The sequence below is a fragment of the Cynocephalus volans genome, chromosome 5, assembly GCF_027409185.1.
Source record: "Cynocephalus volans isolate mCynVol1 chromosome 5, mCynVol1.pri, whole genome shotgun sequence".
In the NCBI taxonomy this organism is placed as follows: Eukaryota; Metazoa; Chordata; class Mammalia; order Dermoptera; family Cynocephalidae; genus Cynocephalus; species Cynocephalus volans.
The window spans coordinates 46,801,842-46,823,050 of NC_084464.1; the positions used below are offsets into that span (position 1 = coordinate 46,801,842).

Below are 21,209 nucleotides of genomic sequence, written 5' to 3' on the forward strand. Positions count from 1 at the left end.
TCTCTGCTGTTATTCTCAGACTGTTTTCCCTTCACAGTTGCTATATGTTGTTGGACAAATGTGTGTAGCTCTGTGTCGTTGTCCTAAATGAAATGGGTGTGTGGCAGATGCACAGCTCAGCCACTTGCTGTTTTCTCCCAGCTGTGTGTTATGGCCATCCTGCCATGGTGCCAAGCCTGTGCCACCTGCTGCTCTTGGGGGTCTGCAGAGAATTCTATGACATGGGTGGTCCGGAATGTTGCATCTTGAGATAGACATCTTGCTGTTCTCTAAAATTGTTTGAATCATGCTTTTAACCCCCCCCCCTTTTAAAAGCTTTGCTTACTAAACACAGTACATGTTAATTATAGAAAATTTAGAAAAGTCAGATAAGCTGTAAAAAGAAGAAATATAAATTACCCCAAGAAGTAACATTTTGGTGTGTAAATTTTATAATACAAATGTCTTTCACATTTAATGTCTCATCCAACCCTTGCTACCTCCATTAAGGAAGGCAAATGGGTATTAGTCCCATCTTATAGATGAGAAAACTGAGCCAGAGAAATTAGAAGGTTACCCAGAGGTACGCAGCATAGTAAAGATAGAGCTGGAGGTGTACTTGTCATATAATCTAGCACTAATGCTCTCTTGGCTGTGCCCCACTATTTTCTCATCTCTGGATAGAAAGGGTGATGTGGGGCATTGGATTTCAGATCTGCTGAACTGCCTTAGCAAAAGGTTAATAAACAGAGGGCACCTAGAGGACAGCCCCTCATTGATTTAGGAGAAAACGTAGAAGATATGCTCTTCAGACTAACAGATGATGTGAGGTGAGGGATTGCTTGTGCTTTGGAGAACAGGATCAGGCTTAGAAAGCCCTCAAAGGACTTTAAGACAGGTCAGAGGCAGCACGATGGCATTTGGAAAGGGTGGATATGAAGGACCACCTTACATTTCTGTAGGCACTGGGCAGGGAGGTCTGACTTGATATTCAGGCAGTGACAGCTGGTCCAGCTGGGAGTCCTAGTGGACCACAAGCAAGACATGTCATTTCAACACTTTTGCTTCATCTTGATTATTGGGAGTTTTAGGAGCCATACATTGAGAGGGCATGATAGACTAGGGAAGTGGGGGAGGGGGAGGGAAACTGTCAGAGGACAAATGCTACAGGGATTGAGATTTGAGAAGAAGGCTTTGAGAAGCAAGAAGGTGCAGGCTGCGACTTGGTGACCAGAGGCCAGGCAGGACAAGGCCAGGAATGGCAGTTAGTTGGATGGAGGGCCCAGTTCATCAGGATATGGAAGAACTTTTTGGCATTAGAGGAGTTTCAGGAGTGGAAGTGAGAGGCAGTACTGTGGAGTGGTTAAGAGCTCCCACCCAGACCACAGACTGGCTCCTGGCACTGGCTCCTGGCTGCTCTGGTCTCGAGAGTTACCTCACTCTTCCATGCTCAGTTTTCTTATCTGTGAATGGGGATGACAGTACCTGCCTTACAATCCACTTGTGAAACCTAAGTGAGTTACCATATGTATGAAGCTTAGAATAGTACCTGGCACACAGAAATGCTATATATTTGATTTGGGCAGAAGTTGGGTAGGCTGTACCTAAGAAGAGTTGAAGAAGGTTTTCAGTGTGCATTTGGCTGTGACCTGCTTCCACAGGCTTTTCCGTTTTCTGCTACCCTGGTCTGGTCATTTTTCTCTTCACCTCCTTTTCCTGGGCTTAGAATCCTACGTTTCCCCTACCTAGAACACCCTACACCTCAATTTCTGTTTTAAAAATCTGCCCAGTTCTTGATTTTATTTTCTTCTCTGAAGTCTTAATTATTTTCTGTAATAAGGATATTTTACTTTTAAGATTATGCTTGATGACCCACCTCTCTTTGACCTTGAACCCTCCCTAAGGCCTCCAGCAGAAGCAGTTTCTTCCTCCTCAGGACTCAGCCCCCCCCCCCCCCCCCCCCCCCCCCCCCCCCGCCTTTCATGTGGGTAGTTGTAGGTACTGGTTATCTTCCTCCCAGAGAGTGTAAATGCTTTAGAGACACCTGAGGATTTCTCACCACCTCCCCACCCCCACCCTGCCACTGAGCTAAGGATTGTGAGTTACCTAGACCTCCCTCTTGGGGTCTGCTCAGTGAGAGGATCTTAGAATCAAGAGAGTGATGGAAGCACCCAGCATTCCCTCTGCATGGGGAAAATGAAGTCCTCTCCCCCGCAAGAACTCCATCCTTCAAGGTCACCTGGTGGATTAGCAAAAGAGCTGTCCAGACCACAACTAGGACCCTCTGCCAGCCTTTTGTGGACTTTGTTTTTCCCTCCACCTCATTTCTACCAATTTATTGTAAGCCTGGTGAGCTCCTCCTCTGAAGTGTCTGGAATGGTCTGGAGAGCAAGATCAGATGCCCCTGGAAAACTGATGGCCATGGAGAAATGATCTCTACAGCTGCTTCAGGCTGGGCAGTGAACAGACATCTTTTTTCCAATTATAAAAAGTTGTTCATTTATTCAGCAAATATTTATTGAGCAGTTACTGTCTGCCAGTCACTCTCCTAAGACTTGAGAATTAGTGTAAATCTAACAGATGAACATCTGTGCCTCATGGGGCTTACGTTCTTCTGGGAAGAGAGAGGCAAGCACTAAAGGGATGAGTAAATACTCATATACATACACTATGCCAGATGGCAGTTAAGAGCTAAGGGGAAAACTGAGGTAGGGAAAGGGTGGGCTGGGCTGGTTTTAAATAGGGTGAAGGCCTCAGGGAAGGCCTCACTGAGAAGGTCATGTCTGAGGAAAGACCTGAAGGAGGTGAGGCAGTGAGCTTTGGAGATAGATAATGGGGAAGAATTTCAGCTAGGCGGAGCAGCACTGCAGGGGCCTGAGGCAGGGCATGCCTGCTGTGTTCACAACCAGCGAGGAGGCCGTGTGCCTGGTACACAGTGTACCAGCCATCTGTAAGGCAGGGGCACCAGTTCCTAAGGCCTTGTTGGCCAGTGTAAAGATGGACTTTTTCTCTAAGGTGAAGCCCCTGGAGGGATTTGATCACAGGAGGGACAGACTCTGAAAAGGATCATTCTGACTGCTGTGTGGAGAGTCGGCGGGGTGGGAGGTGGAAGCAGAGAAGCCAACTAGGAGGCTGTTACAATAATCCAGGCAAGAGATGACATAGACTTGGATCAGGGTCATAGAAGTGGAGGCGGTGAGAAGTGATTAGATTCTTGGTATTTATTAAAGGCAGAACCAAAAGGATTTGCTGACTACATTTTGGCCTGACCAACTGGAAGGTTGGAGTTCTCATTTATTGAGATGGGAAGGACCATGGGGGCAGGTCAAGGGTGTGGTTTTTGATGTGTTGGGCCTCTGATGCCATTGGACATCCATGTGGAGATAGACGTCAAAGAGCTGGGGCTGGGAGTTGTCAGCACATAGAAGGTATTGAAAGCCACAAGCTAACTTAAGATCATAAGGGGTGGGCCGAGCCCGTGGCGCACTTGGTAGAGTGCTGCGCTGGGAGTGCGGCAACGCTCCCGCCGCGGGTTCGGATCCTATATAGGACTGACCAGTGCACTCACTGGCTGAGTGCCGGTCACGAAAAAACGACAAAAAAAAAAAAAAAAAAAAAAAAAAGATCATAAGGGGAGTGTATTAGTCCGTTTTGTGTTGCTAATAACAAAATATGTGGAACTGGGTAATTTATAAAGAAAACGACATTTATTTGGCTTACAGTTTCTGAGGCTGGGAGGTCCAAAGTCCATCTGGTGGTGGCGATAGTGACTCAGGGATCTCACATTGCAAGATGGTGGAAGCAGAGAGAGCAGAGAGAGCAAGGCAGAATCTCCTCTTCTTTTAAAGCCCTCAGAACCACACCCTGACCACTATTTTTAATCCATTTACTACAGCATGGTCCTATAATCCAATCACCTCTTCAGGGCTCCACCTTTCAATTACCATAATAGGATTTCCCAGCCTCTTAACAGTCACAGTGAGGGCTAAGTTTCTAATACATAAAACGTGGGGGACACAATTCAAGCTTCAGGGAGTTTTGGGGAGACACAATTCAATCCACTGCAGGGAGGGAGCATAGATGGAGAATAAGAGAGATCTTTGGAGGTTAGGAAGAAAATTGCTGATGGGGACCAGCAAAGGAGATTGATAAAGTAAGGGTGGAGGTAAACCTGGGAGCCAAGTGAAGGAAAGGTGTAGTAGAGGAAGGATCGAGCAATTGTGTCACATGCTGTTATGGGTCAGGTAAGATGAAGATAATATGTGTTCCTTACAGAAAGTTTAGCACAGCAGCATAAAAAAATGAATAAATCACCTACCACCCTATTCCATTCTTTCTGTAGTCATTTTTTATGGGAATCATGCTCTTTATGTAGTTTCGTGCTCTGCTATTTTTCACTTAACAAGTTATTAAATATTCTAGTAACACTGCAGCAAATAGCTTGGTGTGTTTTCCTATGGGGGGTATTACAGTGTGAAAGGACATGAACATTTTTAGGTGAAGCTCGAAGTTGGGAATCATGGGTCCTCCTGGACAGAGCTGACTAATCACGTCTTAGCCGTAGTGTTCTTCCGTGTCACCTCTCTCCCTGGGGAGGTTCAGAAGTCACATAGCCCTGCTGATCCCCATTCCTGCCTCCCTGGCAGCTGTGGGTTCCATTTCCCCTGGGCCATCAGAGTTTCATTCCTTCTCACTGGACATGGCCATTCCTTCAGTGGCACTGCACTTTTCCCTACCACTAACCTTGATCCCCTCCCCCAGAATGTGTTCATAGGGCCAGCAGGAGTGAATAGAACCTCACTCAGAGGCTGCTGTTGTGTTAAAATGAAGCACCCCATTGTAGGTGCTCAATACGTGTTAGTCCTGCCTGCCTTCATCTCACTGGGTTGATTAAATGAGATGTTGTACGTGAAGGTGCTTCGGGAACTTTAAAGGGCCGTCCTAGTCTTAGTTGTTGTTTGAAAAGGAAAGGATGTGAGTGGAGGTGTCTAGTTCATGCCCTGTAACCGCAGGCTCAAGGGCAGGGCTGCTGACCCGCAGGCTGTTATGCTGGTCACGAGGTCTGTGTGTCAGAGGTGTGTGGGGCTTGGATGGAGTTGTCAGGCCCAGGAATGTGGCTGTTCATGTCAGTTGGCCTTGTATCAAGCAGTGCCAGGTGCCACGCCTGCTCCCCAGATGTGTGTGTGTGATAGCCGGGAATCACCAGGACCAGAACAGCTCTGGGAGCCTGGAGCCAGGGCAGGTCCGAGCAGGAAGGAGCCTTGGAGATCATGTAATTCTGACTGACGTTTTAGACAGCGAGGGCTCAGGTGGGGCGGCAGAAGCGCTCAGATCTGAGTCAGCCCCAGCCCTCCACTCCTCAGCCTGGATCTTCCCAGGAATGGAATAGGCAGCTGCTCCTCAGACTTTCCAGGGCTCTGGGAGTTGGCCATCTCCCTCCCACCAGCTCCTCTGCTGGGTTTTCTCGGGCTCCAGCTGAAATCATCTCCACTCCACAGCAGCCTGAAGGATCTTTTTAAAATGCAGCTCTGATCCTACTCATCCTCTTCATAACCCGCCTAGGCCCTCTGCCCCTCCTGGGATAAATACCTGCATCCTTAGCTCACCCTTCAAGACCCTGAGTGGTCCTCAGTGTCAGCTGGACCAGCTGCAGGGCCCCGTCTCTCCTTCCCTCCCCTTCCCTCTGCAGGCCTTTGCATGTCTCTGTTCCCCATGGCCCAGAAGCCCTACTCAGCCTACCTCTCCACCAAAGGCTGCGTCCTCAGGAAAACCTCCCATGCCCAGTGTGTTCTGAGTGTGCCCCCACTGTGCTCAGCATTTGTCCTTCAGAGCCCTGGTCACCACTCATAGTTATGTATTTGTGCTGGTTACTTGGCTAATGTAGCCTGGCCCGTGAGAGTAGGGGCTTAACAAATGTTTGTTGAATGAGTGAATGAAAAGCAGCTGGCAGGGACCAGAAGAAGGGAGGAGGGGCAGTAATGACATCTGCAGGCACAGCCCGTGAGGTCCAGGTGAGAAGGGTTCTGGGAAGGTCCCCTGTGTGTCCCTCCACCTGCTGGCAGAGCCACCCTTACCTCAGAAGCCCTCTCTGAGCAGTGTGGGATCCTCAGCTCTATTAAAGCTTCCATAGAGAGATCTGGGTCTCTTCTGGAACCTAGACAGGCTTGTCTTTACCTCATCAGCATCTCTCAGCATATTATTTGGTTTTCTTTGTTCAAAACACTTTTTTATTTTTATTTATTTATTTATTTATTTATTTTTTTAAAGATGACCGGTAAGGGGATCTTAACCCTTGACTTGGTGTTGTCAGCACCACGCTCAGCCAGTGAGCGAACCGGCCATCCGTATATGGGATCCGAACCCGGGGCCTTGGTGTTATCAGCACCGCACTCTCCCGAGTGAGCCACGGGCCGGCCCCAAAACACTTTTTTAAATGTCTCGCCCTCTCCCTCTGTCATGAAAGTATCTCATGCTCACTCTAAAGAATTTGGAGAACACAGGAAAATATAATAAAATAAGAATCACCTTCAACTCTACCCCTCAGTTTTGTTTCTATGTATGTGTATGTGTTTTGATATCACTGAGCTGCTCTTGTTTGTGAAAACCATCGATTTTTGCTGTCTCCGCAATCTCAGTGGTCACAGCCAGAGGCAGCAGGAGAGACAGTCAGTGCATCAGCCCTCCAGCAGAGAGCCGATGACCGGGCCAGGTGCTGGCTTATCTGAGGCCTCCTGCAACAGCTCTCCCCATCCCAGATGAAGAGCACCGTCCTCACTCTGGTCTCTTTGTAGGACAGTCTTAGTAGCTCCTGGAAGCCACTTGTTCCTTTTGTTTTAGTTTGGCTTCCCTTAACGGTGCTTTGGGGCTGACTCTTGGGGTAGTTGGAAGAATTGCGGAACACAAGGGGGAAGGGAAGTGGCCTTCTGGCTGTCCTTTCTCTGGTTCCAGCACATTCTGAACAAAACCAGACCCATGTCACTTGTGGGGGTTGGCCTCAAGTGACCCACTTGGGTGAATCCAGCCTGGCTGGAAAGCCACACAGGTCTCTCCTGTGCCCTGAGGGGAGTGGGGTAACCTGGATTGGCAAGTGGGACGCAAAGAGCACCATGTAGTTGCCTGCCTAGAGAACCGGGGCACTGGGTCAGCACCCAGATTAATGATTGATGGAGAGGTTGGGTGAGAATCAACCAGACCCATTCTCCCATGGCCTCCCTCACTGCTGATCCTGAAAGCGCTTGGCAGGGGTATGGGCCACCTCTGCCCTTTGGTTGGCTGCCCTCTGGAGGCTGCTGACCCTCATCCCCCCTGCAGTGGGGGAAAGGAGGAAATGGCAGCAACTGAGTCAGCTGCATAGGGGGCAAGAAATGGAGGAAGGTTTGGGCTCTTCTCTCTGAACAAAGGAGCACATGCCCAGAGCAGGGAGCTTTCTGCCAGTTCTCTCTTCTCACAGCTGAGGACAAGGCAGATGACTGGGAAATTCTCTGTTGAGGTCCCAGGGGTTCCAATAGGCTAGCTTATTTCTAGAGCTAGAATAGCACTTGTGCATATAATCCCTTACGACAAGCCAACAGTGATGATGATGGCAGTGCCACAGTCCCTGTTTGTTGGACACTATTACCTAGCACTGTTAAGCAGTTACTGTGTGGTTATTTAATCCACATGGTAGTCCCTCGGGTTATGTGGTAGTAACCCAGTTTTAAGGCTGAGAACCTCTGAGAGGTTATTGTCTTCCCCAAGTCACTGAGAGGGAGGGACCAAGTCAGGATTTGAACCCAGGCCTGACACAGAAGCCAGTAGAATTAACTTCTGTGGAGTATTGTATCTCAGTGGCAGGAATATGTGAAAACTGATACAGTGGCAAATGCTACACCTGAAAACAGTGTGGCTAAGGTTGAGGTTTTTAGCAATGTTTTTCTGGTTTTTGGTGGGGGGTGGTGGCTGGTGGGTATGGGGAACCGAACCCTTCACCTTGGTGTTACAAGTTTGTGCTCTAACCAACTGAGCTAACTGGCCAGCCACCTGTTTTTAGTATATTTATTCATTCAACAAGTGTGTGTTAAATACCCACTAAATACCAGACACTGTGCCAGGTGCTGGGGACCTCCCTTAGCAAGATGGAGGCATTCTCTGGGAACATGATAGTGTAGTAAGGCCAGAGCAGTTAACAGGCATTGCAGTTTGGTGCAGTAATTACAGATCTGGAAGGTCTGGGTCAGGGTTGCGCTAAGAAGGAAGAGAATGGGGCTAGTCCAGGAGAACTTCCTGAAAGAGGAGGTACAGGTAGGTCTCGAAGGATAGTAGGCCTTAGCTAGGAGAGGGGTTGGCATTCCAGACTGAGGCTAGTGCGAGCCTCCTTATTCAAGGAGTGATGTTGGAACACGGGGCAAATGTTGGGCAGAGCAGGAGGACGGGACTAGAGAGGGAGGCGGGCACTGGGGCCTGTAGTTGTCTTCAGCACGAGGACGGGGCTAGAGAGGGAGGCGGGCACTGGGGCCTGTAGTTGTCTTCAGCACACAGGGGTCATTTCCTGGCAGGAGTATCCAGAAGAACTTTGACCAGGGTGTTCTTGACAGAAACAGCTGGGAACTGGCAGCCTGACAGAGGATTGAGGGGTGATAGCTCCAGACTGAGGCTAAAAACAGCTTCCAGACCTCCAGGGCACCATCTGGGCAGGGATATGCCTACTCTGGTCCAGTCTTACCCACAACCATACATAAGGCACACAACATGGTGGCTAGGACTTGAGCCAACCTGCCTCGATTCAAATCCTGGTCCTCCAGTTACTGTGTGACCTTGAGCTAGTTACTCAAGTAACTGTGCTGCATTTTCCTCGTCAATTAAATGAGAGTGATAATAGTACCTGACTCTTAAGGTTGTTGTGAGGATTAGATGTGTCAGCATACACAGAGCCTGGTGCATAGTAAGCCCTAAGAGAATGGAAGCTGGGACCGTTGTGATGGAGGTGTGAGCCAGTTTAGGCCAGCAAGAAGGCCCATCAGGTGGCATCACGTGGCAGATGGAGTCCATGGAGGGGCTGCGGCAGCCCCTGGCTCACTGACAGCCCCCACTCAAGCCCTGGTCAGGCAGAGCATACGGCCTGCCAGTGGACATCAGGGAAGCTCCTGAGTCACCATGGGGACACAGGGCACTTGGGGGTTGTCCAGCTGGCCCTGGAGGGCAGAGGGCTGCCCTAAAAGGGAGCCCCTCCTTGTTCCCAGTAGAGAGAGGTGCGGGGACACTGGACTTGGTGGGAAGGATTAGGGTCCCAGGTAGCTTGGTCGCTTTGGCTACAAATCAGGCCTGTCTAAAGCTCTGGGTCATTTGGATTAAGCTCCTAACTACCTCTGCCATTGAAATTCACCTGCCCAGTGGGAAATGCATGGAGTGGTGCCCCTCCCCGCACCTAAGCTCTGCAAAGGGCTGAGTTTCTTCTTGGGGCAAGAGAGTAGGTATTGGAATGGGAGCACTGGTGCTGCGTGTTTACTGCAGGCGAGAGAGAGAGAGAGAGAGAGAGAGTGTGAGAGAGAGAGAGAGAGTGTGTGTGTGTGTGAATGGGAGCACTGGTGCTGCGTGTTTACTGCAGGCAAGAGAGAGAGAGAGAGAGAGAGAGAGAGAGAGTGTGTGTGTGTGTGTGTGTGTGTGTGTGTGCGTGCGCGTGCGCGCATACATATGCATGTGTGCATGCTGGAAGCAGAGCAATCCAGAGATTTGTTCTGCAAGAAATTCTTTTGCTAGATTCCACTTTTTGGCTGAGGGTCTACTCTCCTGCTTTCTTGTCCCCCTCATTCTGGCTTCAGGGCCCTTGTCTTTTCTGAAGGTCTGAGGCTCCAGTCTCTCAAGTGGGGCAAAGCTGTGACATGATCAGAAGGTTGCTGGCTCTGGCACAGTGCTGGGGGATGGAGGGTAGAGACAGCCACCCCCTAAACCAGGGTTTCTCACCTGCATGCAAGTTAAACCTAGTGCCACGCTGTCCTATTTTTAGTTCCAGGGCTGAAGAAAGGAAGAGGAGAATAGGGTTCAGTTCAGGGATAGTGATGGGTGGGGTGGCAGCTACCTCTGAAAATCTAGGCTGTGGGCCTGGGCCCAGGGGTGTGGGGGAGGCCTAGGGGGCCAAGGTTGATCCTGACTGCACAAGCTGAGAACAGTGGTGGGGTGGGGAGCAGCCTTGGCTGTTAGGTAGATAGCAAACCTCAGCCGTAGCTAGAACCATCAGGGCCATGTAAAAACAGATAGCTTCTGGCAAAATACAGAGATGGGCTGCAGCACAGCAGTTAACTTGAAATATGAAACAGCCCAAGAGATGTGTTTGGGTTTCAGAACAACCAGACTACAGCTCCCTCCCTCTTCAGCTGGTGTCCTTAAGAGGTCACACCTAGAAGTGACAACTCCAGGCTGGGGAGAAATGTCATGTGGGAATCAAGGACCCTGGTCCCAAATCCAGATCTTTAGCCAGAGGCCTGGCTGGACTCAAGCCCCATTGTGTCTGAAGCTCTGCTGTCTTCTGCTCAATCCTCTGGCATAGTCTCTGAGAGCCCCGCTGTCAGCATCCTCGGGCTTGGGCTTGTCACTTTCCTCATCCTCATCTGCCAAGAGGAGCCAATAGGGCTTGCCTTATCAGGGCTATGAGGTTTGAGGGAGAGCCTGTTTGCTATGCCCCAGCAGGTGCCTGAGGCTTAGTGGGAGCTCAGTCAGCTCCGACCCCTCCCTCCAGCATTCAGTCCTTACAGTGGACTTGATCAGAGAATGTGAGCGAATGTGTGAGAAGATATTTTACCAGTTATATATACAAGGCGGTGGTGTAGTTTTTCCTCCTCTGTTACTACCTGCTAAGGGGGGTTCCACAAATCCTCATGTCCCTGTCTTCCTGGCTCTCATCACCACAGCCTGGTGTGCATTTCTCCTTGTGTCCACTGACACCCAAGCTACATGGATCTTGTCGGCCTCATCCACTCACCCTGTGGTCAGTGCCACGCTGTGTTGTGGTTCTTGGGTTCAGCACTTGTGCTGCCCATTCTCTTGATGCTCTTCAGAAGCCTCCTGTGGTCCCTTCAGCCGTAGGCCTGGATGAAGATCTCTCACCCTCCCTGCCCCCGCCTCCTCTACCTCCAGGCTTTTCAATCCAGTGGAGCATGAAGAACCAGTGTCTTTGGAGCTTGTTGTTTGGGTAACAGCTCAGTTTTTTAGAGCTTACTAATTCTACAACAGTCACAAACTGCTCTTGGTGACCGCCAAGATCCTTTCTCCAGCATTGTTGCCAGCTCCCACCCTACAACCCCACTCTCCTCTTTAAGTAAGTGTCTTTGTATCCTATTTCAGTTAGGATTGTGTTCAGTTGCTTGCAACAGAAATCCGGCAAACAGTGCCTTGTAAAACAGGAGTTGAAGTTTTTCACTTCACAAGTAGTCTGGAGGTGGCATTCCAGGGCTAGTTCACCTGTGCCAGGATGCCACAGTGGCCAGGCTTCTTCGAACTCTTAACCTGTCCTCTCATGCAGCTGCTGCACCTCCAGGCACAGTTTCCCATTCCAGGCAGGAAAAGAGGAAGGGCAGAAGTTTGTCTCTTTCAGGGCTGGCCTGTGGCTCACTTGGGAGAGTATGGTGCTGATAACACCAAGGCCACGGGTTTGGATTCCATATAGGGATGGCTGGTTAGCTCACTTGGGAGAGCGTGGTGCTGACAACACCAAGTCAAGGGTTAAGATCCCCTTACCGGTCATCTTTAAAAAAAAAAAAAAAAAAAGTTTGTCTCTTTCTATAAGGAAAAAATAGCATTTTCAGAAGCCTCTCCCAAGAGATTTCTGATTGCATATTTTTGGTCAGAATTGTGTCACATGAACACCGTAGCTGCAAGAGAGCTGGGAAATTTTTTAGCTAGGCACATTGCTGATCCAAAAAAGACTGGGATTCAGTAAGAAAGAAGGGGAGAGGAACTGGAGGGACAAGTGGAAGTGACTGCCCTGCTCCTTCTTGTAGAGAGAACCACACAGTGGGATGGCACCTCTGCACATTTCCCATACTCTGGGTCTGGTGATTCCCAAGTTTAACACTTAGGGATGAGTGATCAGGGATTAATCCTTGAGGAACTGGTTTATGCTAACCAAACCCAAATCCCTGCAATGCAGTGTAAATAGGTGAAGTGGCCTGGTGGAGAGACAGCCAATAATGGAGACAGTGCCAGTGGCCAGCGATTGGCGGCCAATGAGTGGTGGCCAGCAAGTGGCAGCCACTGCTTGGCTCTGGGATTGGGTGCCAGGGGCATGCAGGTGCCTAGTGGCAAGGTCTGCCCAATTTTCAAGAGAAGCCAGAAAGCCAGATTTTTTTAAGGTTTTTTTTTTTTTTTTTTTTTAACTCTAATTTGAAAAAAGTTTACTGTTACAGAAAATTTGCAGAGATCATACAGAGTTCCTGTATACTCTTTACCCGGCTTCCCCTAATATTAACATCTTCCATAAATGAACACTGGTACAGTACTATTAACTAGACTAAATGGATGTTCGGAACCCACCAGTTTTTCCACTACTGTCTTTCTGTTTCAGGATCCAATCCAGGATCCCATGCTGCATATAGTTATGTTTCCACAGTCTCCTCCTTGTTTGTGAGACTTTCTCAGTCAGAAAGCTAGAGTTTTTACATGACCTCTCCTAAGTTATCCCACTCTAGAGTAATAATTTGGAAATCACACATTCTATTTATGGTACCTTAGTGATTATCTTTGAATTTTTTCCATGTATATTTGACTGAACTATTGTCTAAAGTTAATCAGCATCTCTAGCCATCTTCTGAAAAATAAAAGGACTTGAGCAATTGCATGCTGGTCATTCCCCCTCATCTTCCACATTATTGTTTGGAAGTTTTGCCATTTTATTTTATATTTCAACTTAAATTATTTTTAGAAGAGGTAACATTCCTGTAGTTCAAAATTTAAAAGGTACAAAAGCTACCAGTGAAAAAGTTTCTCTCGTATAGTGACGCAGACACTTAGCACCCAGTCCCCTCCCCAGAGGCAACCAGTGTCCCTAGTTTCTTGTGTAGCCTTCCAGAGCTGTCTTACACATCTATAAGCAAATACAGCTTCAGTGTATCTTTTTAGTTCTTCCCTTCATTCTGTAAATTGTTCTCTTCACTTAATATCTTAGAGGTACTTCCATGTCAGTCCACTAACTTTATTCCTGTCTGTGGCTACATAGAATTCCATGTTTCCATATCATAATTTATTTAATAAGTCCCCTATTAATGGACATTTAGCTTGTTCCCTGCCTCTTACTAGTCAAGTAATACTGTAATGATAACTTTGTACTAATACTTTATCAGTTTGCTTATGTGGATGTATAGCTGTAGGATACAACTTAGAAGTGGTATTTCTGAGTCAAAATGTGTGTGTACTTGTAATTTGGATAGATTGGCCAAATTATGCTCTACAGAGGTTGTACAGTTTACCTTTCTATCAGGTATGTGTGAGAAAATGTTTACCCACATACCCACATGCTCAGCAAAAATGTGTTAGCATCTGTTTTAATCTGTAAAAAAGGTACTTCGGTGTTGTTTTAATTTGCATTTCTCTTTTTATGAGTGATGTTGAACATCTTTTCATATGTTTAAGAACCAAATGTATACTCTTTCTGTGAACCGTCTTTTCAAATGAGGGGTCCATTTTTCTATTGGGTTGCTAGTCTTTTACTTATTAATTTTTCTGAACTATTTTAGGGAAGTTTTATGAGAGTTGCAAATATTTTTCTCAGTTTAATGTCTTTTTTTTTCTTATGGTTTTTTGTTTGTTTGTTTGTTTGTTTTTTAAAAGATGACTGGTAAGGGGATCTTAACCCTTGACTTGGTGTTGTCAGCACCACGCTCTCCCAAGTGAGCTAACCGGCCATCCCTATATGGGATCCGAACCCGTGGCCTTGGTGTTCTCAGCACCACACTCTCCCGAGTGAGCCATGGGCCAGCCCTACCATGTAGAAAGTTTAAATTTTTATGTAATCAAACTATTCATCTTTTTTCCATAATTTTTTTTTTTTTTTTTGGCAGCTGGTCATTAAGGGGATCCTCCATAATCTTTTAACCCATAAAATTTTATGGGTTTAGTGTCATGCTTAGTTCTTCCCCAACTCAAGACTATTTTTATATATATCATCACATGGTTTCTTGCAGTTTATTGTATTTTTGTTTTAACTTTAAAAATCTTTGTCTTGTGGGCTGGCCTGTGGCTCACTTGGGAGAGTGTGGTGCTGACAATACCTAGTTAAGGGTTAAGATCCCCTTACCGGTCATCTTTCTTTAAAAAAAAAAATCTTTGATTCATTTGGACCTTGTCTTGGTATAAGATGTGAGTCAGGAATCCAGCTTAATTTTTCCAGATGGCTACTCAGTTGTCCCAGTGCCATTTATTGAAAAATTCATCTTTTCCCTTTGATTTGAAGTGCTGCCTTTATAACATATGAAAGTTGCATGTGTGTTTGCATCTATTTATGGACTCTGTATTCTCTCATTGATTCTCTATTCATGTGTCAGTACTACACTCTTTTAATTTTTATAGCTTTACCATAATTCTTTTTATTCTTCTCCAGCTAATTCCCTATCTTGTTTGCCAAAGTGCCTGCACACAGCTTCTTTGCTTTTTTCAAGTCCCACATTTTACTCTCAGTGGATGACTATTCCCTCCTACTTTAAGGAGTAAGGCCATTCCGTACACACTTTACCCCACCCCGCCCCACACACTGCTGTGCTGTGATACTATTTGCATTTTTTTCATCCTGTATTCTTGAATTATTTCCCTTCCTTCAGTCATCCTGCTACAGCCTGCATCTTTAGGTTGTCTTTCTCTGCTGACCTCTCCTCTATTCACAGCTTACTCGAATGTCCACTATTCCAGAAAGCCTCTTCCTGGCTTTGCTACTTTCTCAAGGTAGCATCCTCTTGCACATTTCCCAGACATGTTTGCACCCAAATTAGTCTCCATGCACTGTCCCAGCTTCCTTTCTACCGCTTATTCTTCAGAGCCCAGGTTTTCCTTTCAACCACTTGACTAAAACTTGTCTCACAGGGTCATTGATGACCTCATAGTCACCAAATCCAGCAACTATGTGTCAGTTTATCACCCTGAACCTCTGCAGCATTTGAGAAGCTTGATCTCTCCCCCTTGAACCAGCCTTTCCCTTGGTTCTGAGATGCCTGGCTGTCCTTGGCCTCTCCTGCTCTGACCACTGACCTGTCATCTGCTCCAGTGCCACTTCCTTTCCCTCCCTTGACATGTTGTACTCTCCTTTGGTGAACTGCATCCCTTCCTGTGGCTGTTACATCAACAAAAATGCCTCCCAAATCTACGTGTTCCCAACTCCTCAGCTCTCTACCTCTTAGACTCTAGGGCTAAATTTCCAAACTTCCTTTAGGAGAAGTCCTGATGGAGAGGAATGGGTAGAGTTAAGATGTGTTCAGAGGGAACGTTCTGCTACCAGTTGGAAGCTGCTTTGCTGTGGAGCATGGTTCTCCAGCTTGGCTGCACATTACAATCACCAGGGGAATTAAAAAATAAAAATCCCAATGCCTAAACTGTTTCCCAAACCAATCAGATGAGAACCTCTGGGGATGGGTCCAAACATCATATTTTTAAAACTCCCCAGTGGTGCCAGTGTACAGCCAAGTTGGCAGGCCTAGAGCAGGGTGAGAAAAAGGGAGGAGGCTCAGATCTCTCCCAGGCTCTGGCTTCAATAAATGGGGAGGTGGGTGTGTAGGTCACTAAAGGAGGGATTACTAGAGGAAGGGTGGGCTTGGAGGAAGATGGTAGGTTCTGTTTGGATAGGTTGAGTTTGAGCTGCCTGTGGGGTATCCAAGAGAAGGAGTCCCACAGACGCTTACGTCTCCCTAAAGCAGATCTTTCTTCTCCTAATCCTTCCACAAGCCTGCACTGCTGCAGGTATCCCCCAACTCTTCCCCACTGGGAGGACTCTCTCTCCCACAGCACCTCCAACTGTGGCATTTCTGGAAAATATTTTTTTTTGCTGAGGGTTGGAACTGCCTCCACCTAGGTGATTTGGGATCACCACATAGTAACCTACATTGGAAAGGTCCCATCTTTCTAAGATCCAAGAGGACACAACACATCCCTCCTTGCCTGATGGCTCTGCCATTGAGAGTCTAGCTGTGAATCTGCTGTCATCATGAGCTGAACAGTTTTTTCCACCCCCAAACACAAGAAGGGTGGGACCCACTTGAGTGCTGGCAAGGACAGGGTGGGGGAGGTTGGGAGATGTGATGCGTATCATGATCTCCTGGGGTATGGAGAGTTGGGAAAAAGTCCCTCAAGTCATTGTGACATGGCTCTTAGAGACTCAGGGAGACTCAAAGAGCAGGATGCAGCACATGAGACAGGGAAAGGTGGCACAGTGGTGTGTCACCCTGTCTGGTTAATGGTGACTGCTCTGAACCCCACAAACCTGCTGTAAAAGCCGTGTGGGCAGGGGTGGGAGGGCAAGTGACTTGCGATGCAAGGAGTGGAGACCATGGGATGGCACCACAAGGAATGAAGAGGGAGCAGGAGCAGAGCTCCCTCTGTGATGGCGGCCCTCCAGCATGCCCCACTCCCGCCAACCACTCTCCCTCAACTTCCTCCTATCTTTTGCTCTGCCCAGGCTGACAGGAACTGCCCTGTAGAGGTCCATCTGCGTTCAGACCCAGATGATGCCAGAGCTATGACCGGGCCTGCAGGCGTGGTACCGAGGGGAGATCAGCCATGGAGCAGCCACAGGAGGAGACCCCTGAGGTCCGGGAAGAGGAGGAGAAAGAGGAAGTGGCAGAGGCAGAAGGAGCCCCAGAGCTCAATGGGGGACCAGAGCCTGCACTTCCTTCTAGCAGCTACACAGGTGAGGAGGGGGCTGGCAGGGGACACAGGGCAGATTAAGCAGAGCCGGGGGGAGCGGGTATCCTGGCCCTCTCTGAACAGTGTCATATGGGGTGCAGAGGAGCAGAATGGTTAGGACTGGAGCCAGACGGCCTGGGTGCACACCCCTGCTTCTCCGCTCACCAGCTGCAGGACCTTGAGTAGGGCACACCACTTCTTTCTGTAAAACAGACGGTGATGGAAGTGATGTGGACATGGACTTTTGTGAGAATTAAATAAGTGGACATTTGTAACACATGTCATCATCATTGTTATTATTACCACCACTGCTACTGCAAGGTATCCAGGACCAATCTGCATTGACAGCACACTAGAAAGATCAACTGTACCTGTGATTGTTATGATCCGTTGAAGCATACAACTCAATTGATCTGGTGCTAGATATATATGTCATCATTGAGCTGCATTGTAATTGGACATAAATGCTAAGCAGTTAGAATGAATGACTATAATTAATGTTACTTTTGTGCAGCCAAATGGTTTTTAGCTTCTCTTGTCTGACTTGGTGTTCTCATTTACTTTATCCACCGTTAGCAGCACTATAGACATTTTCTTCTGGTCTGTCATTGCCTTCATCGTCATGTTATGTCCACCTTTAGGGCACCCAGAATCCACCACTCAGCCCCTGGCTTTCCCTGCAGCTGATGCTGCCCCTTCCCCGTCTGCTCCTACCCCCAGCCTCTCTCCTTCTCCCTTTGTCCTCACCTGAGTGCCTCAGAGCCAGTACCTCCAGCTGATCCTTGCTCCCTTCCCTCAGAAGGAACTCAGAGTCATGAGAGGATATACTGTCAGAGGAGACATCCTCATCTTGCTGCTGGTTTCAGCTGAAGGAGATCCTGGCCACAGGTGGTGATTCAGGGCAGAGGTGCAGGCCTGCCCACCGGGGTGGTCTCTAGACCTCTGTGTCTGCATGGGACAGAATAAAGCAGATGGTGTCTGAGTTAAGGCAGGGCAGAGGCTGTGGAGGATGGCGGGCTCCTGCCTGGGCCTTCAGCTAAGAGGGGCCTGAATGAATCCTTGAGCAACCCCACCTTGAACCTGCAAAGCAAGGTTCTTCCTCCTCAGGGGACAGGGTGGCGTGGTGTGAGGGGAAAGCCATCAATCCAGTCCTTCTGATGCCACCCAGACACCTGGGAGTGAGCAAAGTAGGCTTGGTGTGATTTTGAAGTCAAAGAGAAGGTGTCACTTATCCCCAGAGTAACCTGCTCCCTGTTTGTTGGCTGGTGGCTGGGATGGCTTTGGAGGCACAGCCTTTCTCAGAAGAGAGGAGTGGATACCAGGGATGAAAATTTGCTCAGCACTAAGATTATATGCTGTTTTGAACATGAGAAAAGCAAGGAGGGTTAGAAAGCAGAGGGAAGACATGGGGGCTAAGAATGAGCGAGGGATGTCACACGGATACCAAGGAAGAGTGAGAGGGGAAGAGGAGGCCACAAGGTCTGTGACCTCGCCACCTGCCCTGGCTAACCTCATCTGGGTTGAGGCAGACAGAAGTTACCTGGAGCGTAACACCCTGTCCTGGATGTTACTCTGCGGGTAACAAGAGGCCTACATCTCTTGTTGGGACTAATGCAACATTCCCAGGAATATTGCTGTTCACATGTAGGCCCAGGAGAGATTCCTGGGAGCAGAGGCAGGGCGAGGCGGGCATGGCGATGACACCCCAGGCAGCCTTATTGATGGGATGGAGGGTACGGGAGACATGTCTGGGGCAGGAGTTTGTCTAGCCACACACAGTGCTGTCTGTGAGGTTGTGTTTAATAGGTTGTGTTTATCAATAAGTGGAAGAGGTGGAGATAGAAGGACTTCCTTGTTCAGTAATTGAAACAGGAGGAAGCTGTTCAACATAATCACTGTATGTTAAAGCCACAGTATATAAAAAGTGCCCACAAATTCTACAGGACCACCTAACAGAAAAACTGAAACAGGCAGGGCAATTTACAGTGGGGCAAATGCAAATGGCCAGAAAACATGAAACGTTTTTCTGTCTAACCAGCAATCAAAGAGGGCCTCTTATGTTGGAATGCCATTTAGCCTGTCAGATTGGCAGAGAGGAGCATGTGGTCAGTGTTGGCCAGGGGGTGAGGAAATGGCCCTCCAGCCCCAAATGTGGAAGGGCAGTGTGGCAGTGCAGGCCAACGCTTTGTACACTGAAGCTCCACTTCTAGGAATGTGTCGTCTGTAGCTGCTTGCTCAGCATGCACAGACATTTCCACACCAGTATTTACTGCAGCATTGCTCATCAGAGCAAAAAATAGGAAAGCTCCCATCTGTGGGGAATTGGTTATGTAAACTGTGGTAGAGCCATAGTCATTAAAGAAGATGAGGTTGGTCTGTATATACTAAATAAGTTCCTGACAAATTGGGGATCCCACTATTTAAAAATCCTCATGTATCACAGAAGGCAGTAGAAGAGTATATGCCAAAGGACTAGAGGGGCTAACTCTGAGGGACAGGCTCCTGGATGGGAATGGTCTGTCATAGGTGCTGAGCACCCTTATGTGCAAGCTTGCACTACTTTCTAAATTTGAAAAGCAATTGTGGGCTGACCAGTTAGCTCAGTTGGTTAGAGTGTGGTGCTGATAACACCAAGGTCCAGGGTTTGATTCCTGTACCAGCCAGCAGCCAAATAAAATAAAATAGAAAGCAATTGCACTGCTTTTCTTTAAAAGGTTAAAAGAAATGAATTAAGTAAAGGGGGTGGGGGCTGGCAGATGAGGGGCCCTGGAGACAGAGCCTCATCTGGTGTTGGGATCAGAAAGGCTTTGAGATCACACAACCCAGGGCAGGAAGCCTAGTCTGCCCTTGCTGGTACCTTCACCTCTACGAGTCTCAGTGGCTTCCCCTTTAGAGGCTCGTTCTGCTCAGTTTGAGGGCTGGCCAGGTGAGAGTAAATGGTAGTATCTGACACATCATAGGTCTCAGCACCTACTGGTTCCCTGCCCCGCCCCCATGAGTCTATGACTTTGGCCTTCAGAGTCCCCTCATAGCCTTGAGCCCTGAAACAGCAGGAAACTGCGCAGTTTGCTTCCCCTGTGACCCTCCAGAGGTTCTGCACTGACTCTCTGTGCATCTCTGTACTGAGGGGGACACCTGCTAGGCACCTGCTCCTCACACACAGTCCCCCCTCTTGCCATGAGACAGGCAGGGCAGGCCTCACCATTAGCACTCAGCAACGAGGAAACTGAGGTTATAAGAAACTCACTTGCTCAGGGTCGCCCCACTGGGTAGGGGCGGGGGCAGCTGGATCCAGTGCTCACACCCCATTCCCATCCTCATCCCCTCCTGCTTCAATGACATCCAACCAAATCACACCTGAGAAAGAGGAGGATAAAGTGTCCTTCCTCCTGGCCTTGGTGCTTCCTGTCACTCACCCAGTACTTAGTGGGTATCCAGGCTGGGCCAGGCACTGTACAGGGACAGTCCATTCAGTGGTCAGCAAGACTGATGCCTGCCCCGAGGAGCCCACAGTCCAGGCAAACAGGACAATAGAAGTAAGAAGGCTGCTTGGCAACCCAGCCCCAGATTCCTGCAGAGTTTGCCCTGACTTCAGAAGCTAGAGGGTGCCTGTTTGCCTGTGGGCTTTTCCATCAAAGTAAATAGACTGGGCTGGGCCCTCCTGGCTGCCTTACAAATATGACAACAGCATACTTCCAGCGATGGATGCGAGATATGCAGGAGAGCTCTGAACCACACATAAATTATGTAAATAAGGTCAATAGTGTCTGTTTGCTGAACTTGTAATCAAAGATGGTGAAACTGATACTTCACTCTCTGGATGATGGGGCTAGGGTTTACAATGAATTCAAACATTTGGATAATGACATAGTGTCATCCTCAGCAGTGACTGTCTTGTTTATCATAAGAACATTATTGATTAGTAGTAATGAACATGTATATATACAAGGGTATTTCTGTGAACTTTTTGAAGTACCCTTGCATGCATGGTAGTAGAGTGTGGTGCTGACACTCAGCTTTAGGAGTTGGAAGGTTCTGGGTTATAATTCTCACTCTAACACTGTATTAGTCAGGGTTTTCCAGAGAAACAGAACCAGTAGGGGTGTGTGTGGAGAGAGAGAGAGATTTTAAGGAATTGGCTCACACGATTGTTGGGGCAGCAAGTTCAAATTCTGCAGGGCAGGCCAACAGGCTGGAGACCAGGGAAGCTGATGTTGCAGCTCAAGTACAAAGGCAGTCTGCAGACAGAATTCCCTCGTCCTCTCAGCAGGGTGGGGGAGGCTCGTTCTTTTTCTTCAGGCCTTCAGCTGATTTATGATGCCCACTCATATCATGGAGCGTAATCTGCTTTAACCAAAGTCTATTGATTTAAATGT

At 48.2% G+C, this 21,209-nt stretch overlaps 1 protein-coding gene across 3 annotated transcripts in view; it reads left to right on the plus strand.

Moving 5' to 3' along the window:
• Window positions 1-21,209, plus strand: part of PPARD (peroxisome proliferator activated receptor delta) — a 78,460-nt gene that overhangs the window by 46,497 nt on the left and 10,754 nt on the right. For all 3 annotated transcript variants that reach the window (XM_063096400.1, XM_063096399.1, XM_063096401.1), the window contains one exon: window positions 16,607-16,837. In XM_063096400.1, the coding sequence (XP_062952470.1) occupies window positions 16,708-16,837 (130 nt within the window). In that variant the 5' untranslated portion in view covers window positions 16,607-16,707. The remainder of the gene's footprint in view (window positions 1-16,606; window positions 16,838-21,209) is intronic.